Source organism: Psittacula echo, assembly GCF_963264785.1.
Source record: "Psittacula echo genome assembly, chromosome: 4".
Lineage (NCBI taxonomy): Eukaryota > Metazoa > Chordata > Aves > Psittaciformes > Psittacidae > Psittacula > Psittacula echo.
In genome coordinates this window covers 25,697,801-25,724,882 of record NC_137738.1, presented here as the reverse complement: position 1 = coordinate 25,724,882, position 27,082 = coordinate 25,697,801, and the positions used below count along the sequence as shown (strand labels likewise).

At 36.6% G+C, this 27,082-nt stretch overlaps 1 protein-coding gene across 1 annotated transcript in view; it reads right to left on the bottom strand.

The window, feature by feature from the left end:
- Positions 1 to 576: 576 nt before the first annotated feature.
- Positions 577 to 27,082, bottom strand: part of CEP170 (centrosomal protein 170) — a 76,112-nt gene continuing 49,606 nt past the window's right edge. The window contains exons 12-19 of the mRNA XM_080616498.1: positions 24,996 to 26,825; positions 18,609 to 18,843; positions 12,304 to 12,451; positions 10,728 to 10,895; positions 10,350 to 10,438; positions 4,900 to 4,993; positions 2,893 to 2,944; positions 577 to 1,429 (exon numbers count right to left, since the gene is read on the bottom strand). Of these exons, the coding sequence (XP_080472624.1) occupies positions 1,143 to 1,429; positions 2,893 to 2,944; positions 4,900 to 4,993; positions 10,350 to 10,438; positions 10,728 to 10,895; positions 12,304 to 12,451; positions 18,609 to 18,843; positions 24,996 to 26,825 (2,903 nt within the window). The 3' untranslated portion in view covers positions 577 to 1,142. The remainder of the gene's footprint in view (positions 1,430 to 2,892; positions 2,945 to 4,899; positions 4,994 to 10,349; positions 10,439 to 10,727; positions 10,896 to 12,303; positions 12,452 to 18,608; positions 18,844 to 24,995; positions 26,826 to 27,082) is intronic.

Sequence of the window (27,082 nt, the reverse complement as noted above, 5' to 3'; positions counted from 1 at the left end):
TAGCAGTCGTCTTCCAGAATCCTTTTAAATATGTAAGACAGAGACAGCTTTACTAGCAAGACTACAGGAAAATATACAGAAGCAAATAAAACCATTCACTTGGGAGTGAATCTATCGATGAAGCAAATTATGACAACCCTATTTCCAAGTCCCCTAAAGAAAATTTTACATCTCACAATCGTTCCGAGGAACAGTAATTTCTTCTGTAAGCTATGTCGCATTTGAATTGGTGAAAGCCCATTCCCCTCACTATGCTTTGAAATGCCCCATGTTTAAATTTATTTCCTAGATCCAACAAACATTTGGACAGAGATGAGATATGAAATACTTCTACTTTAATTAACATCAAAAAGTCATTTGAAGAAGATCAAAAAGTGCCAAATAGTCTTTGTAGAAAGTGGATTAAAACACTGCGATGATAATACAAGTACAGTATTATCCATTTTCTATGTACACCAAAACACTGTTTGCCATTTATTGATATCGATATGTTCACCTCCCACTCCCAGCAATCTTAGTGCAAACATAATATGTGAACTTTGTAAACCCCCAAGAAAATTTATGCAGCAACAAGGTTATATAAATCACAGAACTGTTTGAGATTTTCAGTATGCAAGAATGAATGCTTTCTAAAATCTGTCTTACCTTTTGCAGTAATGTGTCATTGTAGTCAAAGATAACATTTCCTATATAAATCATCTAATTCAGAGTCAAATGTAACTGTTCAACAGTTCTGTACAAACTTTAGTGGAGGAAGTCCATTCATCAGAGCAGCTTGGCAGAGATTTGGGGTTTCAGTAACATTAAGTGTTAGACTGCTTGCATGGCTTTTGAAAAGAAATAAATCTATTAAGGGAAAATTGCTGATATTAATAAAACTTTTGCAAAGCACACAACCACAAAGGGCAAACCTGCCACAATCTGCTTTCCTACACTGGTATCTATGCATATCATTATGATTGGAAAAGGATTTGTATGACAATCAAAGCATCACAGTTAAAGAAAACTGGTTTAATAAAACAACTGCTGTTTGACCAAGCTTTTTTCTTTTTTTTTTTTTTTTTAATTATAAAACCAGTACTATATTTTTTTCTTTATTCCTAAACATTCCACATGAAAGGTTTTTCATCAACACTGAGATGTCACTCACGCAGGGTGGCATCTTCCTCTTCCCCATCTGGGTTAAATCTGTTGAAACGTATGCTGAAATCTGACTCGGATTCAGCATTCTCAAATTCCGCTGCACCAGGGCCAGCAGCGGGTTGAAGAGCCCGAGCTTCAGGCTGGCAGTTTGGCTGCACTTGAGGGCGGGTACTTTGAGAAATGGGACTGGACTTCCCCTTCGGCTGAGCTGGTAAGATGGGGCTGGCGAATCCCAAGTTGCTCAGAGCATCCAGGGTACCGTCAGGGTCGATCATAGAATTAATTGCTAAGCAATCAAGAAAAGATGAAGCTTTAGATGAAATGAAGCTACACAAACTAAACACTGCCTCATGTGCAGACAAGAAGGAGAGATGACAGACTATCTAAGATTAGTTTATAGGGACTGAAAGATGAGATTTTTAGTCATGTTTAAGGGGCCATAACATTACCATTATACATTATGCTTCATTCTACACCCCCACTCAAATGTCCATAGCTGCTAATTCTGTGATTGAATGAAATTTGTATAAAGCACAGTCTTTTATTCTATTTAATGCATAATGATGGACTCACTGTCCCCTTTCCCCCACATAGTGAGGGCAAACTGAAATAACTAGTACAATTTCATTTTATCATACTACTAACACATCTGTCATGTTTAACAAAACCTCTCTCTTTTTAATTTCCAAAACTGTACTAAGATCTGTTAGAAGACCACTGCATATTCAAGGAAATGATTTGGCCTCTTTCTATGGGCCTAATTTCTTTATTATGTTCTCTAAACACAATATCATTTCTAATAAGTGAACACTTTTTTAATTATAGCTCCGCATGAAACAAATACTAATTTGTCTCTAAAGGGAGCTAACAATCCTCCTGAAACATTATTTTCTTAAAACATGTTTTATTGTGGGATTAAATCTGAATACTAAAAATAACAAATACAGGAAATTTACAAGAAATACAATAACAGTTATATATAAACATGGACCATTAATCCATTTGACCACTCCAAATTAAACTAAGTATAAACAATACACAAATAAGACTGCAGCTTATTTTTAAAATATACTAAGATTTTAAGTTGATTTTGCTAAATGGAACATATGTCCAAATAGCAGACTTTGTAAGCACAACATACTTCTTTCTATCATACACACAGCTAAGTCTTTGCACGTGAAAAGCAAAGTAACTTTTCCATTTTGTAGTCTGTGGACTCCACAATTGCAAAGAGTGGATTCAGTGGTTTGACAGAAAGATGTCAAGAGCTAGTTCTAAATTTTCATATTATTGTATCAGATACAGGTGGTTTTATCTTTTGAGATTTCCTATAGATTATGGTCCCAGTGCATTGAACTGTGCTACACATGAGGGTATTACTGATGTACAAACACTACTTTAGATGGACTAATCTCCATATTCTCTATCACCTACTCTTCAATACTTACCCATGAAAATATTTCTGTTAAGAATGTTTCAAAATTAATTCCTTTGGAATTCTCTGGACTATTTAATTTTCATTTGAGCCTTTTCTCACCCACATAAGATATCATACCCTTCTGTTTTAAAACAATTCACTGATGTTTCTTTACTAAATGTACCAGGAATTATATTAATGTATGCAACTGGTACTATTAATATATTTTAATTAAAGGCAGTAACTTTTTTCATTACATACATATGTATATATGTACATATAAAAATTGAAGCAAACAATCAAAAAAGAGGAAAGTGAAAAAAGATTAGTACCTTGCAGCTGTTTCTCAACTCGTTTCAGTTCCTGTAAGATTGATGATATTTCCTAGGAAAGAAACAAACATGTTTCATTAAGGAAAAGGAGACTCAAACTACCTGTCAGTAGCAAACAATCCCCCCACCCAACCTTTGCAATAGGCTATTTGGGTTGTCTCCCCTAGCATCAAGAACACTTTTGCTGGTGGTGGCCCAGCCATGTCCACTACAAGTCCTGGGTGGCAGTGCTTGAGACTGGACAGCCATGGCCCACTCTGGAATCAAGAGCTCCCCTCTGCACTGAAAGTGTGTCAACCAAACCTCACTCTCTTTCTTGCTCATTTGTCTCCATGCTTCTTCTCAAGCACAGACTTAGACACTAGGGCTCTGTACAAATAGGGCAAAGTAGCAGCAAACCTTTAAAGGAAAGTTACAGTACAAGCCCCATATTAATGGAATAGGGTGACCCTGTTCACATGTGAGTGAGAACAGCAAGATGATGGCATCAGGATTTTGCCTGTAACCACTGGGCTCTATGCCCACAAGACCCTGTACAGCACCCCAATGTTGGGTCCTCCACACCTGTCTGCCTTACAGATTTTTCTCCTCTGTGCTGCCCTACTTGCTAACAGACATTGCCACAACAATGCACACAACCATCGCTAAGTGTGCCGCATCTTAAATTATAAATATGTAAATCCTACAAATTAAGGATCCCTCACTAAAAACACTGTTAAACCAGATGCTGAGGAGAGCTATCAGTGGACCTTCAAAAGCTGAGAATTTTCAAAGGCACCTATTTAACCTATTTCAGAAACCCATTCTATACTAAGTAATGTGATTTTTGTGGGTGGCAAAGAGACTGATTACCTTGGATTTTACAAAGTCATTATCTTTAAGCAAATTCCACATCTGAGCTGGGCACAAATGTCCCAAGAACAAAACAAGCATCGGTTACAAATATCCTTTATTAACTCTTAACAATATTCTGTGGTAAAAGTAAGCACTGCATTTGAACAATGAATTGCTCTGAAAACTGAGCAGAAACTTGAAGATCAGTGCACAGACAAAAAAACCCTAAACCCTAAGCCATACACTTTCAAACAATGAATTTAATTACCTGAAAAAAGAAATCGTAAAATGCTGAGCTTAGAAATAAATATACAACTAATCATTTTCTTTTGTAATGACTGCCTTAAAGCCCTATTCATGGAATTTAGAATACAAAACACTAAACTTCAATCTTATTCTGGAAATGGGTAACAGAATTATATTTGTAAAAGTAAAAACTTCTGTGAGTAACTAGGTAAATGAAACTTTAAAAAAAAACAAACCCAAAACCCAAACAGCCAGTGTATCTACTAAATACACCGAGTTACTAACGATTTCTCTTAAAAAAATACACCATTCTGCAGAAATTACAGGCCAAGTTTTTAATACTTCCAGGAAAAATCAATTTGGATTAGTTTAATAGCTCATGATGAGCTCATAGAGAAGTGCTAGCCAGTTTGATGCCAGAGGAAATGTGTTCACATTTTACTTCTGAGCGGTCCACTACTAAGTATGTGAGGAGGAGTTTCCTCTCCCACCCATCCCTCAGAAAACTGCCTAAGTTGATGTTCTTAACAGCACGATACTCCAGACGGGATAATATAGCCAGACTCTCTGCCTGCTCCCACATGTACAGATGTTTTTCAAACCCTATGCTCTGTGTGTAGAAGCAGAGGAGAAGTGTACTAGGAAACAACACATGTGCTCTGTTCCCTCACACTCTCACTCAGTCTGGTCATGAAATGGCTCTAATTACGCAGTGGGAGGAAGACATGAATCAGCTGCAGTTGTAGTTGGTATCCTATAGTTATCACTTCTGCACAAATCAACATGATTATTTTTCTCTGAAGAGTGCTTTTATTGCAACGTGTCTACAGATTATTTTGTTTCACATATAGCAAAATGCTATATGAGTTGATACTTAGAAATTAGATAAGAGGCTCAATCAATCCCAGAAAAAATAACTATTCATACCATGCTTGATGTTTTAACAATAGGAACTTCACTTTCAGCTCGCAACTTGTTTTCAATTTCTTCCCAATTTCTGTCTTTGTCCTTAAACAATATCCTAGAAGAAAAATTCAAGAACAGCATGTTTTAAATAGACAAAAAGAAATAAACTAAACTTGAAAGATTAGATAACATGATGCAACAAAGCAGCATAGGGAGCACTGAGATATTGAAAACTGACAGAATCCAACCATAAATTTTCAGGGAAGCATACATGGTTTCAGCAATACCATTATTCTTGACATTAAACTGTCACTTCTGTAGCTAAATAATTGCTTATGGTGTTGGAAAGACACAGCTTATTCTTTCCTCCAGCACTGAGATATTTTTCTAAAAATCCAACTATTTTACAATAGTCAGAGAACTCCCTATTAACACTGTATTTTACAACAACTGCAAAACGCAGAGAAAGATTAACAGTGGCAAATAAATGCAACTCTTTTACATTTGTATTTTATACTACTTTAATTATGAATACTCTCATAACACAATGTCATGGGATTGAGGCAAATGACCACTTCTGCAAGTGACTTTAGTGTATTAATGTTCATGGCACACAAAGAGTAAACATTACTACATACTGCTTCTTGGGGAAAGAGAAAATAAATGAAAAGCAATCAAAACTACAGCAAAGAAAACATGGAACACTTTACGGCCTCAAGTAACGTCACCATCTTGTAACAAAGTTGAACATCAGATGTCTGAGAAGATTGCTTTTATGTTCTGGAAGGGAGTGCAAAAGCTTGCAAAACCATACAGCTGCAACGCTGGACACGAGAAAGTCCAAATACAATGGAAAATTTAGGACTTGTCTGACAGTGATGAGTTAAAACAAATAAATGAAAAGCACAGCCAATTAAATTTTTATAGGACCATGCACTAAAAAGCAGGCAACTCGTAGAAATATCTGGATTCAGGATACAGAGTCTTATACAGCTAAACTTTCTGTACTTTAATAGCATTTATATCACACTGTAAATCAGCAGGAACAGAAAAAAAGGCCTTATTCAGCAGTAAACATCACCAGTAGAAAAATATGTTATTTTGACATTGCATGTTTTTTTCATTTACCTCTTGCCCATAATTATATTGAAATATTTCTACCTTAATGGTGTGATTAGTGCCTTTGCTTGTGTATGTGGTGTTTTCAGTCTTACTCGCTTTTAGAAATACTGTTCTTTCTTTTCTCTTACAATTTGAAAGCTTATCATTTCATAGGTCATTTTATTAAAAAAAAAAAAAAGAAAAATGAAGGAAAAATGAAAGCAGTAATTAGTAATTGTTTGGACTACACTGTGGACAGGCCAATTTGGGTTGGCCTAGGGTTTTTTTTAGGAAGCCTATTTCCTTTATACAACATTTTTCTCGATTCTTCATTTAGTACATTTTAACCTCCTGGGGTTCTTTTGTCTCTTTTTCTCTTCCTCCTCCTAACCAAACCATATCCTAAAAGAACATATTTATAAATGATTGCTGCCTTGTGCTGAACCTCTTCCTACTTTCTGGGGCAAATCTACCTGAACTCGTATTTTCTTGTGCTCAGTCCCCATTTTAGTTACATTGCATTTTGCTGGATGCACAGCAAACTGCAGAGACTGACAATTTGTATCTACACTGATTTGAATGCTTTGCCTAGATTCTGCCTGACTGAAGAGGTACTTGACTGCTACAAGCAAGCCAGTAACACTGCGTTCACATTGTAGAGCACTGAAGACCATGTAGGTCTTTTCACTGCAAAACCTACTTACCTCTTCTGTCCATAATCTCTGAAAATTCCTGCAAACCCATTATAACATATAAAAGACAGAAAAGTAAACAAATTGCATATTGGCTTCCTGGGAACCCACGACAATATTCAGCCGGCAAAGAACAGGTTATATGATATATGGCAAGAACGCTGCAGAATTTTTAAATACAATGCAGTTTCCTGTGCACCAGCAGATGAGAATATAACTGATTATACAAAGTAATGAATAAAAATATATAATCAAAAAGCAATTTAGTACTACTGAAGCTATGACCTTATCCTGAAGAAAATTACAAATATACAAAGGATTTGGTGAAAGGAAAGAACCAGGCACTTGAATCTGTTTAATCTGAACACCATACTAGGACTTAAGGATAAAAATCCAGTTTTGTTAGCACTGGAAGAAAACAGTGCTGAGGAATACAGTGTCAAAAGCTTCTCTCAATCCTATTTCTTAATATAAGGTAGGAATGACTACAGAACTCGGTGGAACTCGGAACATTACCTGTAAATTATAAACCACAAATGGTAGTGGAGAAGCGGGAAAGAAACTAGTCAAGCAAAAATATATATATTTCCTTTTGCCCATACTAATTTATTTTCCTGATTGATTTAGGCTCATTTTAATTTCTGACAGATTTGCTTCTCAAGAATGACTAAAAATATTTATGTTCTTAATACTTCAGCCAAAGAGAAACTGGTCTTTTTGTAAAGCTAGCTGTTGCAACTAAAATATTACAGAAAGAAGAGTTCTCACATTCAGAGGAAGCACATCTTTCTCCATTTGGACTCAGATAGGAAGGCTGACACTTTTTAACATGTATGATGCAACTCGTAGGGAGCGCAACTGCCCTATACTGTCTCTGGTCTGGGGAGCGGCTTAAGTTGGTGAAGAATGTAATTTGAGGGAGGACTTTTAAGACACAGGCTTACTGGCTTACTCTTATTGATGCCTCTAAAAATTTCTTCCCTCCTTTCAGATTCAAGTACTCTGAAAAAACATACACAACTGCTAGCTTGACAAACCCTAACCGATTCTCACTGTATCTGTTCTGGGTGGAAATTTTAACTGGCTTAACTCCAATAAAAGGGACAGAAGCACTGTCAACACAGCTGGCTGAACTCATGGGCATGAAAACAAAGCTAAGGTAAAAATTGTTTTTACCTCATCCTAACTGCTTTATACCCTTTCTAAAAAAAGAAATCCTAAAACTACTGTTATTTTTTCTGACTCAAAATACTAATGACATTAGGAATAACATCATATTATTCAAATCCATTCTGAATAGCAGGAAAAGGAAGTTCTGATCACAGCTCTGGGGAACACATTAAATAATTGCTTAATGAAAGTTTCCCCACTATATTTTGATAGAAATAAGCAATGCCCCTTTCTTTATATCTATATAAAATGTTTATAGGTATGCTTACATTTTTAGTATCATACATGATCACATAATTATTACATTCATTACAATGTAGCTGACTTACCTTTTAAGCTCAGAGAATCAACCAAAACCACGTAAGACTTGATTTTACAGTTATATGCTTTTCTCAGAATGAATTCACATACATAGGTTTGTTTTAAGTCACTATACTGCACTCAGTTTTTTACATTAAGTAAACTAGAGCTGTGCTAGCAACATATTGCAGGTCAGAAACTGCCAGCTGTCAAGAAGAATCAGAACAACTAAAAAAGAGTATCTACTATCTACTGCTTCTGAGGCATTTTAAGATACCTATCATCCTGGACGCCTACGACAAATAAGTCAGTCAATAAGCAAGATTCTTGTTCCAATGATGCAGCTTTAAAAGGAAAAAAAAATACATTGGTAAGCAGAGTTCCTTATGGATGTCACTGTATTTTCCCAAAGAATAACGCTCAAAACAAAACTCAATGTAGCATTTCATTTCTATTTCTAAATTTCAAATGCTTTTTAGAATGACTTTCAAAAAATGGTCATGTTTAAGTACCTTGTCACGTGTGTTTATTTGTTCAGTTTTTGAGATCAGCTATTAAAGTAAACGATAGCATGTACTTAGAGGTTGATTAAACTTGAACAAGTTATTAACTTCTGCGTAATTTGTAATAAATTCTGCATAATGAAGTTGAACTCTGTTAATCTAGCATAGCTTTTGAAAGTAACAGTATCGTACACCTGAATTTCACAAACTCATTTGTACCTGAAATTTACATAGCAAAAGACATTCATGTCTCCTTTGTTTAAGGATATTTAAATAAATAGTATGAATCATAAAAGAATGTATCTGGGGAAACCAAAGAGGGAAACGCAGCAAAGGGTGTACTTCCAGTATTATAATCCTGCAGCCCAAAATGTTGAGTTGGAAAAAGAGAAGTGAGATGAACGTCAGCCCCTGACCGTGTTCCAAGACAGCAGAAATAAGGTACTCACAAGTGTTATCTGTAACCATCAGTGTAAAAAAACAACAAAACCCACACAAAACCACTTAGAACAGAAAAAGTAAGAATGGGCTCCAGGTTTTAAAGATTTGATTCTTCACTCAGTGATACTTTTCTTACTAGAAACAGCAGGACTAGAAATGGCAGATAACCTACAGTTTGTACTGATTCATCCAGACCATTTTTTTCTTCTTGATTTCTATGGACAAGGCTTTTTTGACACTCCCATGAGAATACAATCTTCAGATATGACAGTATTTTGCTGCTTTTACTAGTTACATCACCCTTTGCTGAAATAAATCTGTGATTTGGTGATTAATCTGTCACCCATCTAGGATTTCAACACCCGACGCTTCCTAGATAAATTGACAATTACAGACATAGTATTTTCTCACATTCAGAAAATTATACGTGAAGTTCAGCCCTATGACTTTCTTATATTTTAATGTATCTGATTTTGAAATTATCTAGTGCACAAAGACATGAAAAAGGACATGTGAATAATAAAGCCCTGAACTTTGTATTTAGAATTTTCCTTTATTATTGTCAACCAAAATGGTCACCAAATGGTTGTACACTCACTCATTCAAGTTAAATGGAACTGTTGGTAGAACAACTTGTTATCATTTTTGACATGTCTATACTTCCTGATAGCTACTGTGACATTTTATGCAGGAATCTAACTACCTAAGAAGGAATTTTCAATTAAAAATAACAGATAGTTACATCTGTTGGTTTAGATTTGGAAATTAATAGTGACCACACTGTTTCCTGTGTGAGTTCTTTTTCAGAAGGATTTACTGAAACTGCTCTCCTCTGTCCCAGTATTTTTGATTTCAAACAGGCAATCCCTACAACTTGGCAGAGTACAGGGCCAGATTTACAGTTCAGCAACATTTTAATGTTATCTTTTAAGAAAGCGAGTTTTATAAGGCTCGCATAGAGGTCGTGTAGATTTTGCTCAGTATTTGCATGTGTTGGAACAACTCCTCTGTTGGAAGTATGATGGATATTGCTCGGTCCATGTAAACTTGGCTGATATTTATATAATGTGAAAAAGACTAAAGCAATAATGGAAAAATTATTTTCCCCAAATCTTTCTGAATGCTAAAAAAGCCCTAGGTAACATTGCTTTTTTTAAACCACAAGTTGCTACTAAATACTATCTGTACTATACATATCTCTTCTACTAGTAGGACTGTTGATGAGAGCAGACATTTTCAGTAATAACAATTTTTACAAACCCACCTGATTTTGCCAGCTGTTTTGTCTATAGATTGTCTTATCTTGCGAGAAAATTGGAAGACTGAGGACAAGAGCAAACTGTCCCCCATAACCTGCAATAAGTTTTTAATAAAAAAGTATACTGTTAATTTAACAAGAATATAAACAAGTCCATAAATGTTGAAATACTTTTAACTCAAAAAAATTACTTGTTTCCTATTTAGTATCTTATATAAGACAATTATATTTCAACATTTTGCAAATTAAATAATACACAAATATTTTTTTTCTACCTGCTATAAAGTCGGAAAGAAAGGACACTGTCTAGAATATTAAATGGGAAGGGAATTGTAAAAGCCTGAAATAGACACACTAATAGAGAGAATCCAGTTGTGTACTCACTTCATCTCTGCTCCAAGTCCTTCTCCGGGTAATTTTGGGGGGATCAAGGGTGTCTGTTATCTGAGGTCTAGCATCATTAGGCCGACCATTCCCCTCTGGTGGTTTGGAATGCACTAGTGGAGGGATTTTTCTAAAATTGAGACTTTCATCAAATACTCGGTCAACCAACTGGGGGGTAAAAGAAGAATGACATTTATAAAAACTACTGATACATGCAAAAATCAGATTAATATTCTTTTCTTTCTGAAATAGTTTCCAGGAAGCCCATCAAATAAAAATCATTCTCTTGTCTTGTACAGCATAAAATGATTCATCTCTCATGCAACAATACCTTGTAAAAATGAAATATTTTTTTCCTCCAATTACCAGCCACAGAAACTTTGCTTATGGTCAGGTAACATAACAGTTACCTATAAATTGGCACTGAATAATTTATTCCTTTGATTAATGGAATATATTTGTGGAATTAAATACACTGCTATCAAATTTCAGGTTTTTTTCCCAGTTTAGTCATAGTGTTACAGAAACACCTATACCTACTTAAAGCAGATACTGCCACCTGCAGTATGTACATACTGTACAATACTTCTTAAAGAAGAAAATAATTATTTAGTAACATAAAAATCAGAGTTATCTAACTGGATCTGAGAAAATAAGCACTTCCTTGAAGCTTAGCCTTAAGTCCATGAGAATCTCTGTGAGTGCAGTTATAATTTGAGTTCCCAGCTTACAGGTTTCTTATCACTGTTTATATCTTTTTTTCCACAGAAAAAGACAGTATTATACTATCCAGAGTAAATTAATATATTAACCAAACTTTATGCACACAAAAATGAACAAACACATTTTGAAAGGAATACTATGAAGAAAAAAAAATGCAGTAAACATTTATAACATACAAGGGTGAATTATAATATGGTAGAAAGTGATGATTTAAATTCAGCTTAGCATAGTTACCAGCATTAGACCTGTGATGATTACTAGAACAAGTTAGTCAATATATTCATAGAGCAGCACACCAGAATAGTCAAAGAAAATAAGAATTATTAGAGCACAAGGCAAACTTATTTTAAGGCAGTTTTTGACAATGTTATTAAAAAAGAAAATCTGAAGTGATTGTTAACTGATGGTACCTAAGTATTTCAGTGTTCAGAAGATGAAACTTTTGTCACCTGTGAAAAAAGGGACTTTTTTGTTTTTAATAGCTATGCAAAGTATTAAATGCATACAGGTATATATATTTGCACATACAAACTCGTATCTTCAAATGCACTTAGATACTACCCAACGGTATCTAAGGCTACAGACAAGCAAGAAACAAATAACTATCTTGTCCTATGTTTCGTGGAAAAAAAGAGACAGACAGATAGTATGCAGTCTATTGACAGGTTGTGTTCATAGAATAATTTCTAGGTTGTTTCTTGGAATGTAAAGGAGCTTTAAAGCAAAAAAACAATGTAGAGATCATGCATACGAGTTGAGTGGAAATAACTAAAAAAGGCTATGCAAAATGCTAAAAGCAAAAGAAATAAAGAAAAGGAAGAACCTTATGCATTTCTCCATGAAGATCTCCTACCTCTTCTCTAGTGTCTATGGCAGAGCCAGGGGTGGTGGCAGCAGTGCTTACTGTGGTACTGGGGGCAGTGCCCGATGAAGTCACTGAATCTATCTCTCCTGCTACATCGTTGATTTCCCGTGCGATGAGAGCCAGATCTTGACTGATCCTAGTAATAAAGAGAGCGTTACATTCTTCCCTATGAACGCTTCTGGACCAGTAGAGCCCAACCTGCAACTTTTGAGCTTGTAAGCTCTAGGTCCTGACAACTGTGCTATGAAAATGTGTATACCCTTCTAAACTGAAAGTTTATTGGTAGAACTATGAAAGCAATTTTTTAACTGAAGCTTTTAATAACATGTCTTTCTATACGAAGAAGGTATATGGCAATCTCAAAAGATACAAGTGCATCCTTGTTTTCTTTCTAGGATTCCCAGGTGGAGTTGTGTGCAACACGCACTAAATCTGACACGTGGGATGCACTGCAAATATGCTGAAAATACTGCAGAGACAATCTGTGTACATGCAGTAAATCTGAAATGTCCAGAACACATTTAATTTATACCTCATTTTACCTACTTACAAAAAACTTCCTGAGGACCTCTGATTATCTAGCAGCCCTGCAGCTCACTTAGATCAAGCTGTTTACATGTTTGAAAATCCAGACCAGTACCTTAGAGCTTCAACTTTAGTCAAGACAAGCTTTCTAGCCGGAAAAACAGTATGTCTGTGAAACCTCTGGATATGCTAGCACTACACAATTACATCTGAATTGTCAGGTAATGATTTCTTCTGATCCACCACATCAAAAAATTGCTCTGCTCTGTATTCTGCTCGGCAGAGGGAGGAAGCTTGCCTAGCTCTGCTTGTGCTACTCCTCCCCAGGACACCCCCAAAAAAGGAGGGGAAAAATCCTCCACCACAAAGCTAAAAGCCCCCTCCTAAATATGGCACCCTGAATCTCCACCTTGGATCAAGCAGTTCAGAAGACCTAAGAATTTCAGAGCAGCCCACAAAGTGATCCCCTTTCACACTTCTGAGAGGACTGAAGGCACAGAAGTCAACAGTGCTAATTCTGCGCCACCAAGGATTCTGTGAACAAAAACACCCACCACTTAAGTGAAAGGAGTTGCACAGCCATGTGACAGTGATGCACACCGTGCTGGCCAGTGCTTGTTAAAGGTGAGATTCTTTCTGCTCTTTATTTTCACTTTTTCTTCAAGTCAAAAAGAATGGACATCACTGACCTAAACATAGCTTAAGACAGAGTGAGCAGAATTTAAACCAGAAAGGAAAACATAATTTCCAGTCAAATTTGAACACTAGATTTTCTAGCTAACCATCAGCAATCCGCAATAATGTGCAACCTTGTGCAGCTCAGATATTCTTCTGCAGCCTTACCCCAGTTATATGTATATGTGGCAATTATCTGTTACCACTCCACACTGTATTTCTGAATTCAAACTATCAAAGACTAGAACACAAAAGCAGAAAACAAGTCAACTGCTCATTTTAATAAATTATGGAAAGTGCCTATTATTACTACATCTTTTGGTTCAATTTTAATCTATATTTCATGTTCATATATATACATACCATTAAAACTCCAAGGTTTGAGCTAATATTCTAAGTAATAGAGATACCAGAGCACTTACTTCCTTTTTTTCACACAATCATATCATGTTTTTCTTTAAACACACAAGTTGCTAATAATCACATTTGATTTCTGTGACAAATTTTGGTATTTAATGAATAGTTGTTAAGAAAACAAAACCCAGGAAATCTCAATTATCAGTATATCCTCCAGAAGACAAATGTCATTAAACACTATAATGAGAAGTACTATCAATCAAGTAAGACTTAACTCTCCACAGAAATCAGCAATGCTTCAGCATGCCACAGCCATTTCAACAGAGTTCTTACCAAGCAAACAAAATTACATAAAATGTCAGATGCCTACATAAAAATGAATTTAAATGAATCTTGAAAATATCATAATAAACAACTCTAATATGGATGGCAAAGAACTTGTTAGACCAACATCATAGTCAAATACTAGTCAAGTGAACAAAATCTGGAATTAGTTTCAACTTGATAGTAAGCTGTAGTCAGTACTCAATGTTTCTGTACAGAAACAATATAGAGCACTAAACAAAAAGCACTATGTAAAAGAAAATTAAAAACCATCTAAGAGTTGGGCCTGACTTTTCATAAATGAAGTTTTCAAGTACTTCTACGTTAACTTTTAGAAACAGAAAGTATTGCTTAAGGAATATGTTTTGTATAATTAGGAACAGGAGACTTAGGTAACACACTATTTACTCACTTGCAACAGTAGGTTGCCTTGCAGATTTCTAGCGCTTCCTGCATCACACCTAGCAATCATACAAGGCAAATTAACGCAGGGAGGCAAAACTAAAACATGACTCAAATTTCCTAATACCCCCTACCCTGCTCCAGGAAACACAGTTTCAATACAGCTTTTACCTGTATTGAAAGAACATCCATAGTATTAGAAAAACACAATGAAACAGGAATACTTTTAAGGTACCCATAAAAGTTCTGAACTGCTGGATTACCAAAACCGTTCTTATCCTTACTTTACTATGTCACACTTCCTACATTAAGTCAGTCTTAAAAATCTAAACGTACACAAGTCCATGGCACCTGACAACATCCATCCGCGGGTCCTGAAGGAGCTGGAGAATGAAGTTGCTAAGCCACTGGCCATCATATTTGAAAAATCATGGCAGTCAGGTGAAGTTCCCAACGACTGGAAGAAGGGAAATATAACCCCCATTTTCAAGAAGGGGAAAATGAATGACCCAAGGAAATAAAGACCAGTCAGTGTCATCTCTGTGCCTGGCAAAATCTTGGAGCAGATTCTCCTGGAAAGCATGCTAAGGCACATGAAACACAACAAGGTGCTTGGTGACAGCCAGCATGGCTTCACTAAGGGGAAATCCTGCCTGACCAATTTGGTGGCCTTCTGTGATGGGGCTACGGAACTGATGGACAGGGGCAGAGCAGTTGACGTCATCTACCTGGACTTGTGCAAAGCATTCGACACTGTCCCACACGACATCCTTGTCTCTAAATTGGAGAGACATCAATTTGATGGGTGGACCACTCGGTGGATAAAGAACTGGCTGGATGGCCGCACGCAAAGAGTTGTGGTCAATGGCTCGATGTCCGGCTGGAGACCAGTAACGAGTGGTGTCCCTCAGGGATCGGTGTTGGGACCGGTCTTGTTCAACATCTTTGTCAGTGACATGGACAGTGGGATTGAGTGCGCCCTCAGCAAGTTTGCCGATGACACCAAGCTGTGTGGTTCAGTTGATATGCTGGAGGGAAGGAATGCCATCCAGAGGGACCTCAACACACTTGTGAGGTGGGCTGATGCCAACCTTATGAAGTTTAACCATGCCAAGTGCAAGGTCCTACACCTGGGTCGGAGCAATCCCAGGCATGGCTACAGGTTGGGCAGAGAAGAGATTCAGAGCAGCCCTGCAGAGAAGGACTTGGGGGTATTGGTCGATGAGAAAATGAACATGAGCCGGCTTCCGTGTGCGCTCGCAGCCCAGAAAGCCAACTGTATCCTGGGCTGCATCAAAAGGAGTGTGACCAGCAGGTCGAAGGAGGTGATCCTGCCCCTCTACTCTGCTCTCCTGAGACCTCACTTGGAGTATTGTGTGCAGTTCTGGTGTCCTCAACATAAAAAGGACATGGAACTGTTGGAACAAGTCCAGAGGAGGGCCACGAGGATGATCAGGGGACTGGAGCACCTCCCATATGAAGAGAAGCTGGGAAAGTTGGGGCTGTTCAGCCTGGAGAAGAGAAGGCTGCGTGGAGACCTCATAGCAGTCTCACAGAGGGTCTCACAGAGACCCTTCCAGTATCTGAAGGGGGCCTACAAGGATGCTGGGGAGAGACTATTCATCAGGGACTGTAGTGACAGGACAAGGGGTAATGGGTTAACACTTAAACAGGGGAAGTTTAGATTGGATATAAGGAAGAAATTCTTTACTGAGAGGGTGGTGAGGCACTGGAATGGGTTGCCCAGGGAGGTTGTGAATGCTCCATCCTTGGCGGTGTTCAAGGCCAGGTTGAATGAGGCCTTGGGTGGCATGGTTTAGTGTGAGGTGTCCCTGCCCATGGCAGGGGGGTTGGAACTAGATGATCTTAAGGTCCTTTCCAACCCTAACTATTCTATGATTCTATAATGGTACTTTAAAATCCTTAAATAAAATGTATGTGAAGCTCCTGTTATTCTGAGGGTGTATCCTCCAGGCCAAAGTAGTTTTAAATAAAATGTAGTTATTCCATTAAGCTTTTACAAACATCACTTTCTGATTTTCAATTTTATTAACGTCTGTAAATTGTAGACTCCATGAAAAGTGCAAACTGGGTCAATCTTGGAAGACCAGTTAAAATGCAATATGATGGTACATGGATGCAATGAAATATTTGGCATACAGTCTCTACACTACTTTCTGTTCCACATTTGTTTTATGAAATTATCTGTACACCTAATCAGTTATTCAACATCAACAAAATAATCAGTTTTAATGAGAATGTACAACTGTCTTACTACTTTTTTAAAAACTCTAAACAGAGTTGAAGGGACTCTGATCACGGAGGCTGGACTAACGGCTGGGAAGGAAAAAGAAAACCCTACAGGGTAGACAATAATAGACGGTAAACTATAGTTAGCAAGGCAAAGGGAGCAGGGGCAAAAATATCTTTAGAAGTACAAAAGTTAAACTTAAAACCCGGAGGAGCAATACTTTGCATCAGTACAAAGAGACACAGATGTACGGAAAGCATCAACTAGTGACCTAGAGCAGAGGGGCTCAGCAGAGGCTAACCAAGGAAACTGGCATTTTAAGCAGTGACAATAGATGACAGTAGCCTGGCATTTCTCAACCACTGAGTGCTAGCTTTCTTAACCTAAAACATGCTCAGTTTGCGTAAAATTTCTATACATAATCACAAATTGGGCAATACCAATTTGAGCCTCTACTTCCAATGGAAGCAAAGAAGGTGAAAAAGGCAGGGTAAGTACATGACCTTTAAAACAAATTTAAAACCAGTGCCTAAATGAAGAAAATGGTACGAAGTGCAAGGGGGAAAATAGCCCTGCACAAATAATCATCGAGTAAGTTGAGACAGGATAGTCAATTACTTCCAGCATTAATCTCTCGTAGATGAGCAAAATGTACCAAGAAGTTTCACTGAAATAGAGGTTCAACAGCAATTTTTATAAGGACAAAATAATATGCTATGAGTATATTTTTTTTTCCCCAGATACACACATTCCTCCCTAGATCTATCTCTAGATACTTTTTAGAAAGATGCTTTGAAGATGTTTATTTCATGATTTATCAAGGTGCTATCAGATTTCCTTGAGTATTTTCCTTTTGCAGACAATACTAGAAAAACAAATGTTGAAAAACAGTAACAAGAAGAGGAAACAAAAAATAACCAATCACACTAAGCAAAACGCAATGCTTCACATCTGTGACACCACAGTATTAATCTTAAAAGGAAAACACTTCCCTTGTTTAGGCTTCCAAATTGAGTTCTGTTAAAAACTTCAGAACCTGGACACTGGCATCTAAGTTTTAGATAACGTTTATATATTTACATAGTTTTATTTATCTAGTGCAAGCTATTGGAAGCTTCCACTGCCTGAGTATTGCATAATATGGGAATAATGGATTACCAGAATGTAGAATATTTCTTTGGTTCATCTGAAGCAGAGTACGATTAGCAATAATAGAAGAATTGCTATATTAATCTCAGGGACTTGCAATAAAAGAAATTACTTTTTGATGAGTACTCATGATTTAAATCTGAAATTATCTATCATGAAATAATGTCTAGATAAAAAAATTAAAATGAGAACATGGTCTTTCACACTGCCAAAATCCCTTTCTCCTCTCCATCACATATGCATTGATCTGAAATCTTACCTCAGTATAAATGTATGGGTAGTAAAAAATCAGATATACTTCAACCTCAGGAAATACACCATTACCACAGATGACTTCTGCAAGTCCCACTAATGCAATCAGAAGTTCATTTCTGGGATCTGGCTATCATAAGTCAGAAATTACTATCATTTTCCATTAGAAAAAATGTGCTGGTAACGTAAGTGCTCTGTCTGCCAGTCTCATGAGAACTTTAAATTATTCATTCACCTAGAGAATAAGAACAGTGAGTGGTACAGAAGATCCATTAGCCCTCTTTCTCTTCTATATGTACCTGTATAACCAGCTGGGTACAAATCTTTGTCATTTTAGAGGCACTCCTTTAAAACTAACCTTGCTATTTCTTCTCGGTGGGCAGTCCAGTCACGAATATAGTCTTCCTGTTCCTTTATTCTGTGCTTGAATGTATTGCTACTTTGAGCTGCTGTCCCAGTGCTCTGCAGTCGTGTGGTTTTCAGGGCTGGAGAGGTACGCAGACGGGTATGTTTAGGAGAATTACGGTTTGATCCGAATTCATCTTCTGAGGTGGAAGCATAATCTGTAGGAAAGCGCCTCCATCTTGCACTTACTAAATTAGTTTAATTGTTAAAAAAGAATTATTATTGCAACTTTAATAAGAAAAAACAGTATTATTTTAGTAACATCACAAAAGTACACAACTATTCATTACCAATCCCCAGATACCTCACAAAAGGTTTATTTACTACATCTTAAAAAGAAAGCTACAAAATTTGTGTTAAATAATAAGTATTAATAGAAACGTAAAACGGATGCTCTTTGTATAATGATGAGTGAAATAAGATATAAAAGCCAGTAACTGTATACGAGGTCAAGCAAACTGCATTACAAAACAAGGGCCCAATTCATTAACATTTAAGTATACAGTCAGATTGCACTTTTTCTGCAGATTTTTTCCCCAAGTTTCATTCATGGTTTACATGATACACAGAAATTAAGAGACACGAAGGAAGGATGGAGCTGGCACCAAGCCTGGAATGAATGCTTACTTAAGGAAAGCATATATATCCTAGATGATGCATTATGTATTTAGTACATAAAAAAATGTTTAAATTAAGTGTTATAAAAATCAGCAACACATCTAAAAAACCAGCAGCCTCAGAGAAAAACCCATATATTCTCACATGTAGCACGTAAAGCACATACAGCCATGTTGCCTGAAGACAGCCTGAAGTGTAAGAGAACTGAAACTAAGTAGGAGGCTATTGTCCCCCTGTGAAGTATTAAAGTGTAGAAAATGCTTTTCAGATATTCTGTCCTCAAACATTCCCAGCAGGAAGAGACAGCACTAAGTGTAAAGGAATTCTCATCATGACAACCTGCTAAATTCTTGCAAGGGACTTATCCCCATACTCACTGACATTCACGAGGCTCTATAACTACTGTAGAAATTTTTAAAAGTATGTGATCATCTTCCAGTAATTCAAGAGGAATAGATTCAAGTAATGTATATTTGGCTTAGTATAATAAAAATGCAAGAAGTAATAATGATTTCTCCTGAAACATTTTAAAACACATTAAAATTGAAGTATACATCAATATGAAGTTATGTAACAAATAGTGAAAGTAATTTTTGGTTGAGAAAAGATTTGTGCAATGCTCTCAAAAATTACAATATGTAGAATAATTAGCTTGGTGTATAAGCTTACATCCCTTCCCTCATATAAATAATGCATTTTTAATCACTGAAAACAGAAATATACTGCTGAAATTTTCTTCATGTTTAAATGTGGACTTCAAATCAAGTACAAATCTACTAATTTTTTCAATAACTTTATTGATATATAAATGAATGAATATAAATATATTATAATATAAATTGAATATAAAAATGTCTCTCCAGTCACTTAACTCTTCTCTTTTTAGAGGTTTCAAACTTGTTTTGATCTTAGGGAAGTAGAACATAAGCAGAAAAAGCACATTTCCCCACCAATGGCATGCAAGCAATATGTGACTGAAATCCAAAGAGTTTATGAGTTGGGCCCACATTTTACCATCATTTTTTGTTTAAGTTCTTTGTCCCAGCTCAAATTATATGCATCAAAATAAATATAAAACTTATCTCAAACCTCTTAAGTGAGCTAGACCAGCAACTCAGCACTGTACAATGAGCATATGTCATCATATATTTAAAAACTAAAAACTGAATGAGAAGTGAAATATCAGAAACAGATTTGATTTCTAGTACTCTACCACTGTAAGTTTCAACATCAGGATCTGGGTCTGGGAGAAGCTTGGATTTCTCTGTGTACAAAATAGCGTTTTATCATGTTAATTCGTATTAAAACATTCAGATTAGAAGCATTTGCTTAAAAAAAATATATTGATGAGATTAATCTTAGATCCTCTTTTCCACCCACACTTTTTAGGAAAAGATTCTTAAATTATATTCAATCAAAAAAACCAAATTTTATGAAAGCGTAAACATTTCAGAGACACTAACTGAAGTAACATCAATAACTGTCTACATAGTATCACAAAATCCCTCTACATTTTTTAAGGTCATTAGATTTTAAGGCCTTAAAATGCTGTTTATATATTATCAATGAGTTTCTCATTAATATATGGAAAAAGTTATTGCAAGCTTAACAGCAAAAGTCTCAAAGTTGTACAACTCTTGACAAGCAATATCCAAGCATGTTTCCCATTAAGCTAGTGATATATTTGCACGTATATGCTTTTAATACTATTTCTAAATTAAGCAGCCCCAATATGTCATTGTAGTTTATGCAGATTTCTGAAAGCTATCATGCAAGCTATCTTAGACAGCAAAGACTGTGAATATCAGTACCAATAATTAAAAATCCCTCTAAAACTCTGGCTAAAGTCATCAGCAGACCAACCTGATTTGGGGACTACTCTAGAAGTATAACGTGTTGACAGCACCTTAAGCTGGCAATTTTGATGATTTGGACACCATAATCAGGTCACTTAAGACCTAAGGACAGACTTCATTAAGCATGTCTCTTATACTACACTCTCACTGATGTCTTCTCAAGGTTCACATTTTTCAAAGACCCTGGAATAAGGGTTGTTTTCTCTCCATGTTCAATATTTTTTCCTTTTTCCTCCCCCAACAGCTTTGATCAACTTATCTGCTAGTTATTTGCAATGACATTTAGGTCAGCAAGGCTGCAAAGCTGCTGAACACAACTAGTTGTTCAAGGTCTCTCTACTCTGACTCACTGCTTAATTTTACAGTTGCACTTTTGCACTAGGTCTGATCCTGTTTTAATTTTCCCAGTAAACAGCCCCTTCTGTAACATCAACTTTCCTCTGCAATTGCGAAAAAAGGTCTTTGGTCTTCTCTGTTTTTATTGATCACAGTCTACTATTTGATGATTCAGCCTTGATTAAATCTTTCATTTCTTGCAGTAAAAAAATCCTAATTCTGCTTCACGTGTCTTCATAGTGTTGTCAGTTACCAAGCCTCCTACCACAGAAACACCCTGTTAATTACTCTAATGCTGGTTATTCTCATCCAAAACATTCCATTTATCTGCTTGCCCTCTCATTTAAAAGGAAGCCTTTTTTTGCCCCTGTTTTACAGGGATGTATGTCTGAACATTTAAAAAGATTTGGGAAATGTGGAAATAATATTCTCTTTGATAGACTGGATTGAAGAAGCAGGATTTTCCTGCCAATGGTTAGTGATCTACAATATGGTAATGTTAACTGATCTCTGTTGAGAAGGCAACAGCAACAAGTTTTCTGGTAAAAGATACGAAAAAAATCAACCCAAGCCAACAAACTCTATCTTGGTAATGATCATTCATTTTCCAGTCTTTCTAGGTCCAAGGACAGAGGAAAGTGCATCACCGTTATGCCTTGATTAAATGTGTAAAACACATTCAAACAGTTGAGGCACTTGCATCAGGTACTTCACTAGTAATTGCCTAAAGTGCTAAAATTAAGTGAATTGTTGATATTTCTAGAAACAAAATTAAATTCAGGAATTATATGTTTTGGATTGAAAAGCTTCTGCTAACGTTCTATTTTTATATATTGCATAGAATTAACACATTCCATTAAAAGATATTTTAAATATTTTTATGCAAGGATAAAATAAGTAATATTATTAATAGCTTGATGTGTTGGGTAGTTAGTAGCATCATTGTATAAGATGCTAAAGGAAAAATGACTGACTAGTAGCCTATATATAATAGGAGATAAATACATATACATGCACTCTTACATATACTAGAAGATTATGCCACTTTTAAAGCAGATCAGATTTTCCTAATGTATACTCTCAATAGATGAGTAAAAAAAAATTATACAATCAGCTTACTGATACAGGCAAAACCCAGAACTCCAAATCCTAAAAAGTAGTAAAAATATTCTTTGCTTAGTAACAAGACTTGATTGATTCATTATGCCATGATTTTGTTTTGAAAGTATCTGACTGACTTATTGCTTTCAGATTTTTTTCACCTTTATACTGATACTGGCTTCTCACCGAGTTTGACATGTAAACTGATGATGTGTTTCATGACAGAAGCTATTTCTACTGTAGATTTTTCTAACAACAGTCTTTTAAAAATACCTAGCTTGTTAGGTTGGGGTAGCTCAAGAGAAGATGGCATCTTTTCTTTCCTTAAAAGAGTACTTTATACAAGCTACAGAAAACTTTGTGTAATGCAGGTAAATGAAAGGAATGTTTAACAAAGGTGACTGAGCCTAATAGACTGGGAAGAGCAAGATACACCCACTCCCTTGAACACAAGCAGCAAACCATTTCAATGCAGCAACCTGGGAAAAAATTAGGAAGCATGCAATAGTTTACATGGACACAAAACTCAAAATCCATATATAGTTTTATGAAAAACAAGCAGCAGCGAAGTGACAGCAATATCACAATGTGAACTAGTGCTAACTGTCAAACATATAGGAGCAGTCTTAACTGACAGGCTTCCCTGACCTAATGTTGCCAGCCTTTCAGGCTGCACACATCAATTTAAAACTTAAATTAAAATTGAACACATGCTACTTTTCCAATGATATCTTACAAAGACTGAGGTTTTTTTCTGAAGTTTCACTTTTTTTTTTATCTTTGTAGACACCTGTCATAACACTAAACAGATTCAACTTTATAGTTCAGTGAACACCTCATTAGTATCTCTACAGAAATTTCTATTCAGCTAATGAAACAGCCAAAAGATACCTAGCCAGGGAATGAACACTGCTGAGAATCCTAAGAAGGTATATTTATGATATACAAGCATCAAAAGTGCAGTAGGACTGTGGGAAATTTATCACAGATGTTTATATCAAGCCTGAATGGGAAGGAATAAAGGACAATATATAATTTCAGTAGCAACACACAACACTGGAAGCTATTCTATTTATACTTTTCTTAAATTGTGGATCAGCTTCAAACAAAGTCAAGTTGTTAGTATGACAATTCAAAAAGCAAGAGGTCATCAATTTTAGATATTCACTCCACATGAAAGTTCACTTATTTAGAATTAACTCATTTTAGTTTTGGTTGATCTAATATTGCTATTGTAAAAAAGCTGGCACTCTTTTACAGTACTTTCACTGAAAGTATTATGTTCACTTCTAACAGAAAAGTAGTTAAAATTAATCAACTTATTTTTCCTTCCACACATAATATTACAGTAAAGGAACACAAAAGAAGATGAACATAATTTGGAAATCATGATGAAATCATAAATTGTCAAGATTTGGAACAGAGAACAGAAACTACTCCAAGACAAGGCAAACATTTTAATTTAAATGACTTCACTTTACAGTATGAAGATAGGCTGAGAAAGTTGGGGCTGTTCAGCCTGGAGAAGAGAAGGCTGCGTGGAGACCTCATAGCAGCCGTCCAGTATCTGAAGGGGGCCTACAAGGATGCTGGGGGTGGACTATTCAGTAGGGACTGTAGTGACAGGACAAGGGGTAATGGGTTAAAACTTAAACAGGGGAAGTTTAGATTGGATATAAGGAAGAAATTCTTTACTGAGAGGGTGGTGAGGCACTGGAATGGGTTGCCCAGGGAGGTTGTGAATGCTCCATCCTTGGCGGTGTTCAAGGCCAGGTTGGATGAGGCCTTGGGCGGCATGGTTTAGTGTGAGGTGTCCCTGCCCATGGCAGGGGGGTTGGAACTAGATGATCTTAAGGTCCTTTCCAACCCTAACTATTCTATGATTCTATTTAGGTAGTGTTTGTGCTTAATTTTTCCATATCTACCTTGTTATTATTCTTACCAAAAAATTCTCACTTTCGTAGTTCTGGAAGCTAATCTTAAATGATAAATTATAGTTATCCTACAGATACCTCAGGAAACATTTGCTATTCACCATATTTACAAGCCTATCTTACAAATAAATATTGCATCTTCTATGTAGTTCTGAACTTCTACTATTGTGACTTGAGTAAAGAGATATCTGTTCTGGTGTTGTACTAATGCTGCCACATCCAAATGCAATTCTTTGTTACTGGTTACAAGTTTAAAACAATAACCAAATTGTTAAAGAATTGCAACATCTTGTTTTTATAATTTTAAATGAGAATTGTCCACAAGCCCTGCCCAGGAAGTCTCATACTCCAAGGAGAAAGTCTCCATCCATTAAAACTCAACAAATGCCTCTTAAGAACTACCACTCATTAAAAAAAAAAAAAAAAAAAAAAAAAAAAATCCACACATGAAAAAAAATAAAAGTGTACAAAACTAGTTCAAATAGCGTCACATACCTGAGGGAGAATTATGAGCTGAAGCCAAAGATCTGGATTTTGAATCTGAAAGTCGAGAAATGCTATTGGCTCGAGTTCTAGCAGAAACTTTACTACTATCTCCTGCTGATGCTAGCCTGGCACTACTTCTGAGAATAGCTTCTGGGGTACGAGATGAGGCAGTGCTTCTAGTTATTGTTGCTTCAGAATCACTACGTGCTGATAAAGAGCCAAGTCGATTTCTGCGGGGTTGAGCAAGTAAGTCTATTCTGGAAATACTTCTCCTCCCTGATGGAGGTTTTGACGTAGAACTTGTAGTGGACACTTCGGAAGCCACTGAAGCCTTATCGGCATCAGCAAGCTCACTATCAGAGGCTTCACCAAGCCGTGCTCTGCGCAAGAGAGAAGTCCTTGTAGGACGAGGTCTTGGAAGAGTGGTAGATTTACTAGACTGCCCAAGTGCAACAGGAGAAGTTTTTGATTTAGCTGACTTTCCTTCCATCTTGGAATGTAAAAGTTCATCTGCTGAGGCAAAAGGAACTCTTCCATGTGATTTGCCACAGTAGGTTTCCTGGTCAGATGATAAGATATCAGAAATGGCAGAATGAGGTACGCTAGATGTTTGGTCATCATCTGTCAAATCTACTGATGGTTGTCTCATCCTTCCACTGGACTGCACAGCTTTGCGAGTGTCAGCCCTAGAGCCACCTTCTGAAGACCGACTTTTCGTTTTCTTTTCCATCTTTTCTCTGGCACTTGTTGCAGAAGATTTTAAAACATCCTTTGAAGGAGAACCAGAGGAGCATCTATCCTTATATAAGGTTGTAAAGGTCTTGCGCTTCTGTGTGGATTTCCTTTCAGAGTCACCAGTAACAAGACTGATTGTGCTGGCTGTATCTACGTCAGATTCTGGTGATATGGAATTATCTCTGTTGTAGCTTGGAGTTTCTGGACCTTCATCAGTTTTATTTTCTTCACGCAATTTAGCTTCAAGGAAAGCCATTACAGCTTCTGTGTCTTTTAAAATGAGTGTTGTATCTAGACTGGAATCAGTGTCCATTGAATCACTTCGGTCACGTATCCTGTTTGCAGATGCTAAAGGGGCAGCAGATCCACTTTGCTTATTAATGTGAGGAATAAGTTCTATAGGTATATTTGTGCTAGGCTTATCTATAGTAAAGCTACCTTGCCTCACTAATGGTTTTGAAGATTCTTTTTTTTCTCCTCCAGATGGTTTAGGAGTTTGTCCTTTAATAGTTTCCTCATTTTTTCTTCTTTTTCCCTCACTCTGCAGCAACTTCATTTCTGCCTTATCTGTAATGTGTCCAGGAGCTTTGTCTTGATTACCTGAAGTTTTGGGTGACATAGTGATCTCCTCCCTACCTTTCTCAACTTGGTTTGCAGCAGGTTTTGTAGAGGATAATTTTGTGGGTGTCCAGTGTCCTTGCTCCTTTCTTTCTTGTTGCTGAATTTTTGCTAAAGCCTGTTTCACCACAGAAGTTTCTCTGCCAGCTTCAACTCGCTCTTTACTCGAACAGCTGGGGAAAGAAAAAACTTTGTCTCCGGTAGCTTTGGGCGAAAGACCATTCATTGTTCTGCTGGACTTGGTTACACTTCTGCTATCGGCATCTGAGAGACGAGCTGGAGTTTCCTTCTCCTGAAGTTCAGTGTCTTGCTTTTCACCTATTTCTGATCTCTGATGAGATGTCGGTTTTGCTTTTGAGCTTTCATTCACTTTCTCCTCTTTGGGAAGCTGTGGAAGTGTCCTCCTCTTTCGCTCACCTTGGCTGGTCATAGAAGCAGCTGAACCAGTGCTTCTAACAGAAAGACCAGACTCACTGATGTCTGTGTCTAAAAATGAAAAAAAAAAATGTGAGAATTCATTCAATAGCAAGGTAAAAATATTAAGGTAAGACTAATGTACCAACATAAAATACAACTGAAAAAAGTAGTCAGTCCGTCCCTCTGTTCTACAGCAGGATCAATTAGACAAATAAATAAATGCTGAAAAACACTTAACAAGTTCTTAAAAATCTCAGTTGACGGAAGTTTGACTAATCCTCTAAGCTGTTTGGGTAGAAAACTTTCAAAATAATGTTCGTGTTCTT